Source organism: Tripterygium wilfordii, chromosome 9 (genome assembly GCF_013401445.1).
Source record: "Tripterygium wilfordii isolate XIE 37 chromosome 9, ASM1340144v1, whole genome shotgun sequence".
Taxonomy (NCBI): Eukaryota; Viridiplantae; Streptophyta; class Magnoliopsida; order Celastrales; family Celastraceae; genus Tripterygium; species Tripterygium wilfordii.
Window position 1 is genome coordinate 9,777,861 of NC_052240.1, and position 7,944 is coordinate 9,785,804.

Sequence of the window (7,944 nt, forward strand, 5' to 3'; positions counted from 1 at the left end):
CACTTAAAAAGAGATGGGGTTACAATTCCCTTCAAAACCATGTTATATCATGATTCAAAATGTGTAATTGAGTATTATGATTGCTCACAATGTTATAATATAATATATTTTGAAGAGAAAATTTCAAAATCATAAATCTTAAACCCTAAATATATCCTAAACCCTAAATCATAATTGCAACTCTAATACGTTAGTTCCGAGAAAAAAAGGGATAAATATGACTTCTAGTGAAAATTAGGAGTGTTAACGATCGGTTTCGGTCGATTTTTTGACATAAATTTAACAAATCAAAAGTTCAATTTTGTCGATTTTTGGTTGGTTTTTTCAGTTCGGTCCGATTTTTAGTGGAGAAATGTGTAAAAGGATGTAACCAATAATATTCGATCAATTTCGATTTTCACCATTTTTTTTAACAGCCCTAGTGAAAATTGTAGTCAATTTTAAATAAAATAATTGTAGTCCTCAACTCACCCATAGTGTAATTTCTTTCTAAATATTGATGAAGTGGTAAAAAAAAGAGTAAATAACACCAGTTACATGAGCAAGATAAGGTTTGGGCCTTGAAAACCATTACAAGGACGAGTGCCGGGGGTCTGCTGTAATTTTTTTTACAACAGATTTCACCTTAACAAATAAGAAGTGCTTAAAATTTTTCTGAAAATAAAATAAAATTATGAATATGTTTTGAGTGTGTTTACGAATCTATCGGTATAATTTTCATCCCAAACAAAAATCAAATTCATCTCAAGATAGACATATAATGTTACGGGTTTATATTCAACGGTGCATAATTTTCATCTCTTTTTCATGTTCAATTTAATTTTTGTATGGGACAAAAAAATACTGTTACACTCGTCAACTTGATCAAAACACATCCATAATTTTTTTAAAGTAAAATAAATTTTTTTAATATCTTTACAATCATTACAGCGAGACCTGCTGTAAATTTAGCCACCTCCCTCCAAGTACAGACGGTTCATAGATTGTAATTATGTCCGCCAATAGGGATCATGATACTTTTATAGCGAGATTAACGGCCAAGATCCCTACAGTGTCCACAGCTTGATATTAATTTAATCCCCTGTGGACCACGTTTACCATAATAAATTCAGCAGTTACTGTTTTTATCTTACTTACTTTGTTTTTATCCTAACCAATTATATTAACCAACCAATATTTACTTTTTATTAATTTATATTTTATAGGAATACAAATTTATACTAGTCCGAATTTCAATATCCCTATGAGTCAATTATCACATAATTCAACCCAAAATAAAATACAATCACTCCATTTTCATCTCAATATAAACCCCCTTCCATACCCAGATTTGGCTCTCTCCCCATCCTCCTCTCTATTATCTCTCTCTATTAAGAATTATCAAATCAATGGATTCAAAGGCGGTTCACAACGGCGAGTCCACTGGTCCTCTGATCGTCAGCTTCGGCGAGATGCTCATCGACTTCGTGCCCACGGTTTCCGGCGTGTCGTTGGCGGAGGCTCCGGGATTTCTCAAGGCCCCCGGCGGTGCACCGGCTAATGTTGCAATCGCAGTCGCCAGACTCGGAGGCCATGCGGCGTTCGTCGGCAAGCTAGGCGATGACGAGTTTGGTCACATGCTCGCCGGGATCCTCGGTGAGAACGGCGTCAGCACCAAAGGGATCAACTTCGATCTAGGCGCTCGCACTGCCTTGGCGTTCGTGACTCTACGCGCCGACGGGGAGCGTGAGTTCATGTTCTACAGGAATCCTAGCGCCGACATGCTTTTGACGCCCGAAGAGCTCAATCTCGAGCTCATTAGATCCGTAAGTCACTCACTCTGATGTTATTCTACTCTTGATCAGTCAATCCTTGTTGTATGATGTTGTGATTTACTGATCGTGCGGTCTGTGACCTTGCCACGTCATTGATATTGGGTCCCATATTACTCAGATCTGTTAGTATTCACTGTTGAAACAAAGTGCCGGATCTCTTTGATCGTGTAAAACAGATCTGACCGGTGGTGGATGCTAATCTCACTCACCGGTAGTCCTCCGAGTACGATATCTGATCACATCTCGTGGGGTCCACCACCGGAAACCCGATTGGTCGGCCGTGAATCACGGGGAGGCAAGTACTACCGTCACCGCCTCCAAATTCCCGCCAATCTGCTATCTGCCACGTCCGCTATTCGTGTTGGTTCCTTCCCGTGACGTGGCGGAACCTGAAAGATCTGAGTCTCTTGGTCTTTTGTTGTCTAGTATTCTTTTTTATTTGGATTAGTTGATTTGGTCTATGGTTATCACGTGCGGGATAGATTTATTTTAGACTCCCACGCGCATTCTGCAGCGTGACTGACACGCGTTCAAATTATGTTAATTTTTGTGGTTTTGATTGAATCTTTGGATGCAGGCGAAAGTGTTTCATTACGGATCGATAAGCTTGATTGTGGAGCCCTGCAGATCAGCACATCTGAAGGCAATGGAAGCAGCAAAAGAGGCCGGTGCCCTGCTCTCGTACGACCCGAACCTGAGGCTGCCGCTGTGGCCCTCACCTGCGGAGGCGCGTGAGCAGATAATGAGCATCTGGGACAAGGCGGAGGTGATCAAGGTCAGTGACAATGAGCTGGAGTTCTTGACAGGGAGTGACAAAATTGATGATGCAGCTGCTTTGTCACTGTGGCATCCCAACTTGAAGCTTCTTTTGGTCACTCTTGGTGAGAAGGGTTGCAGATACTACACCAAGGTATGTCATCAATTCAATTCCTCTGTTTTCTTCTACTCTTTTTCTTCATTTTTAGGTAGACTATCGATTTTACTGCTATATTCTTTGATTGGTTACCTTTCATTTTAATTTCTTGATGTTGATTTCTGACCAAACCCTTATTTAGAATTGCTGTTGTAAATTGCTCATTTGATTGCATAAAACTGTATTAAACTATTTTTTCAAAGATTTGTATGTTGGCACAAAATATGCACCTATATATAATAATACACATAATATTAGTTTATAAAATGGCTATTTTATTGGTGGCTTAGGTGTTTCTCATAATTTATATTTCACAGTCGCTACTCTTCATTTTTTTAATGATATCTGGGAGTACATGATGCCAAGAAGGAGTGTCATATTGCATGCTATACAAAAATTTTCAACTTCAGTAATTTTTTTTTCTTGCTTCACAATTGGTGTGCGTACGACGTGCGTGTGTGTTTTTTTGTTGCTTTACAATTTGGACCAAGTGGGTCGGTGCATATTTTCCTATCTGCCACCTACTCTGTTTTGCTTCCATTTTTATGTAGGATTTATAGGTTTAGTTGACATTTACTTTACACTAATTTTCAACATAATATTGATTATGAAGGTGGGTGGGTAGGTAGGTGGGTGTCTTCCCACCAATTCTAACCTCTATCTTACTAAGCAAAAGATTAAAAAAAATAAATAGTTAAGTAGAGTTAAGGGATGGAGTGTATGTAAGTGAGGGGGAGTTATGGAGAGACCTTTTGTTGCTATATACATGGTTCAGTTTTTTTTTTCACAATGTGAAATTCTATTAAAATTTTCTGATTCTCATTGTTACTTTCTTGCAAACACAGAACTTCCATGGGCAAGTGGATGCTTTCAATGTCAAAGCTGTAGATACAACAGGAGCAGGTGATGCCTTCGTTGGAGCCTTATTGTCCAAGATAGTTGATGACCAATCTGTAATTGAGGTAATTTTGATTAATCATTGTGATCGATCAATAGCCACACATAAAAGGACCAGATTAATAATCATGCTATATATAAATAATAATGACTGATACATAACCTAAATTGATTTGATTTCAGGACGAACCAAGGCTGAGGGAAGTACTCAAGTTTTCAAATGCATGTGGTGCCATTACAACCATCAAGAAGGGAGCCATTCCTGCTCTCCCAACCACATCCGAGGTCCTCACTTTTGTCAAAGGGGCTTAAGAGGCTTTTTCCTTTTTTTTTTTTTTTTAAAAGTTACTCTTCTTAAGCCTCGTCTTCTCTCTGCTCGTGCTTTGAGTTTCCATATATACGGAGTTCTCCTCTGGCTATTCAATGGGGTTTTTCAAGTGTCTCGTGATGATTGAAAACTTGTGGTTTTATTTTTAACTAAATAAATTTTGATTGGCATTTCTGAAAAAGGTCAATTGCCCAGTATTCTATGTTGCCATACATAATTTAATGGACAACAAAAATCAAATAAGAATAAATTGGAAGAAGTCTTCTACTTCAACTACAAGCTTTTATTCCATACAAAAAAAAAAAAAAAAAAACACTACAAGCTTTTATCTGAGGTGAGTTGCCAAATAGGAGTCAGGGAACCTTAATTGAATTATAATCTGTGGACCAACCGCATCGTTGATATATTCTTTCTCCATCTTTTCTTGATAATCTCTTAGCTCGTCAGCAGAGGAATCACTGAGAACCTCCTCAGAGATTTTTTACTGGGTTTTCATTTCTCACAAAAACCCAGAAATCAAAAGCCTTTGACAAAAAACTTGAGAATCCCAAACAAAACACAAAAGAAGCAAAAGAAGAATACTTGGTCTACATGTTGTGGATAGTTGGGTGACAATAGAGACACATAAGCTTTAAAGTTGATAGGCGTACTTGAGAACCATATCTAATGAATCCATATAAAAAGAATCGGAATATTTCCATATATCTATCAAAACAAACAAAAAGGAAGATAAATTTAGGTCATGGATCAGAAAGCCCTCTGGTTATAATGTGTCTCGTCATGATGTTGATATTATTATCTTCATGCTTTCCAATAGATTAGCAGTCTCAAGTCTTTATCTCGCAAAACTCAGTATTCAGTATTTCGAATCACTACAAAGATCACACATACAACGTGTGGGGGGTTTTTGTCAACCAACTACCAGTGTAAAACTCTTTCATGCTCTGATTATTGCACAGAAAAACTACATGTTCATGAAAATGCTCGCCTCTCTATAGTTTAACGATTTCATACTCCATATCTACCTCAACCTCATTTGTTGTCTAAATCAAATAGGTGCGACTGCAAAACATATCTGCAGTTTATATACCTACATGTACGTAAATTTTCTACAATTAAGACAAACACAAATGGGGAAAATTTATAACAAAAAAGAATATTTAGTAATAGGAAAGAAAAATAGATACATTCGAATGTCTTTTTTTCGTGTGACACTTTACGATAGGACCACGCTAAGAGCTTTTCCCCCTGAATTTACGGGACATTTGGATCATAATTAAATGAGCACAAGTGTAAGGTAAGTATGAGATGTTTGTAATTGAGTGACAGTGAATGTGAGATGAACATGACCATGTTTGACAGGAAATAAAGAGCCAGAATAACTGGGAGAATTTTAATTTGTAATAAGGATATAATAGTATTTTGCATATTAAAACTTTCTCCTCAAATTACAATCGTCATTTTTTGATGAGCTTGGCAATGGTGGAATGAGTGTGAGTTTCCACCCACCCAAAATCCAACCAAACAAGGTAATGAATGATTCTCACCCTCATCCCACCTTCTAAATGCTAACCAAATGTCTCCTTAGATAAGGGATCTTCAGCCACCAATTTATCGGATATGCCTGGAACAATAAACAGCCCAATACAGACAAACTGAGAGCAGTTTAATCTATCACTATTCCAAGTGAAAATATGCAGAAGACTTCTAGAGTACTTAAATCTATATTTAGTAAATAGTTCACGATCTCACATATCTTCACTCTTAACCAATTCATATATAAACAACCCATTCCTTCTTTAGTTCTAAGTTCAGTATTAAAGACAGAAGCAATTGGAGGTATTAGTGAAAGAGGAATTGAACGTTGAAAAGGAAAGGAAAAATGGTTTGGAGTTCAATTGACCAGGGCAGAACCAAATGGAAACTTTTCCTAACCATTTCAATGACTACTTGCTAGTTGATATGATTGGAGAGAGACATACTTGGATAATAGCTGGTAGTACTCCATGACCAAACTCTGGTTGTCAAAACAGAGCAGCAATCTCTTTGAAAACCTTAGTCCCGATGCTGGTTTCTCAATGTAAACTCTTTTGGGCAGCACTTTAGCACCCCTTAGTAAAAATATGCTTTTGCATTAAAAAAACCGTGACTGTTTCCCAAAATTCAGAAAGAAACTCTTACAAATTGCTGTTCGGATCTCAAATAAAAAATGACAGTGTGTTATGGAAGCAACTTAAACATGCTCACCTGGTTGGCAGGTAGAACATTAGCTATCATTGTTAAGGAATCTAGAGAGAATTTTGAAAAACTTGCAGGAATCTAGATAGAATTTTGAAAACTTGCCTGAACAGTTCGAGCTCAACTTCTTAGGCCATGACCTTGAACACATTGAGAACACAAATCAAATGTCTACTTACTGGACGACTATGAAAATTTCCATAAACATGTGGCAAGTATAATAAGAATTTCACAACAGAAAATGGTTGTACATGGAGAAAAATGTGAGCATACGTTAATCTTGTTCATCAAATCCCACAAACAATAGCAGCAAACTAGAATGAGCAATGCCTAGCTACTGGCGCTAGAAAGGATATTCCTAATAGTTAGTAGCTTATATAATAAGCCAAAGCAGAAAAAATAATTCATTTCAATCATGGACAATATCAGTTGCCAAAAACCTTATGGTTCTATCATGTTCTTTCACTAATTTCTATGAGTGACATACTCACTACTCAGTTTTACATGATCTTACGGTTTTATAGCTAAACAACTCTAAGTGAACTACACTCTCTTTGAGAAGCCAATGAGACGTAAATTCGTTTTGTAACGCATACATATTGGATGGTGACAATTGAGATACCCAATCCAAGAACTTCTCGATTGAAAACAGCATAGATATCCAAGTGTTGATAAGGAATTTAAAAAACACTCAGGTCAATTCCCAGTGCTTTTTCCTAAGAGAAGAAACCGCATAAATCATGCATGAATGTAATACCCAATGCACCTAAATTATGCAAGAATCTAGTTATGTTAACAAAGCAAGAGAGTTTCAAGAGTGAAATTACATTGGAGTTATTATGGTTTATTAATCTGCTACCATTATTCGCAAATAGTCGAAGAAGATAAGAGTTCTGATTTACGAATAGGAAAGAGGATGTGCTGCCTCTTTCATAATAAGTACATTCAAAGCCTGAACTGAGCACATATTAGAAGATAAAACAATAACAACTATCCTTAGCTCTGCCATTTCTTCATGCATTGCCCAATCCCAAATAGTCAAATAGACAACCAGGAATTCCTAAACCACAGAAGCATCAAATCCCATGAGAACCCAGATGCAAATTATTAAAGCACCAGTGCACCACCCAAATAAATTGGATCAAAATCTTCTCAAACATATTCCAGATCATGTCAATGAAAGAGAGAGATGATTAGAAAGTACCTTTAATTCATGGAGATGATGCCGAGGATTGAATGTGAAGGTTGGGGAATGGGGGTTCATCTCTGGTCATAGAGTGACCACAGCTTGTTAACAGCGGATGTTATCCTCCCCCATTTATGTTTATTTTTTCCTTTATTTTCCTCAACTTTACCAGTTTCCCAAAATCAGGTTAAAAAAAAAAAAATGTTGACAAATCGTCATTTTCAGCAAAACAAACAGAGCATTAACAAGCATGCCAAATCGTCTTATTGATTTAGTTATGAACTTATGATGCTGAAACAATGATAATCTGAGTGATGTTCTACTTATGATGTTGATGTTATGATCTTAATGCTCTCCAAATTAGATTAGCCATCTCCAGAACTAGATGCCAGTGTGAAATGAATAGAATTTATAGACAATTTTGGTTTGCATACCACATTCATCACTAGTTTTTTTTTTTTCTTTTTATCTCACCAATTAAGCAATTCGGAATTAATGGAAAGATTCCCCACACACCTCCTTCCTAGCAGAAATGAATGTGTAAAAATTTTTAAATTGAAGGCAAATT

The 7,944-nt window shown here is 36.7% G+C and overlaps 1 protein-coding gene across 1 annotated transcript; it reads left to right on the top strand.

The window, feature by feature from the left end:
* Positions 1-1,282: 1,282 nt before the first annotated feature.
* On the top strand, positions 1,283-4,149 carry LOC120004752 (probable fructokinase-4). Its single transcript, XM_038854041.1, has 4 exons — positions 1,283-1,805; positions 2,392-2,724; positions 3,573-3,689; positions 3,808-4,149. The coding sequence occupies exons 1-4, from the start codon at positions 1,389-1,391 to the stop codon at positions 3,934-3,936; spliced, it is 996 nt and encodes a 331-aa protein (XP_038709969.1). The 5' UTR covers positions 1,283-1,388; the 3' UTR covers positions 3,937-4,149.
* The last annotated feature ends 3,795 nt before the right edge of the window (positions 4,150-7,944 follow it).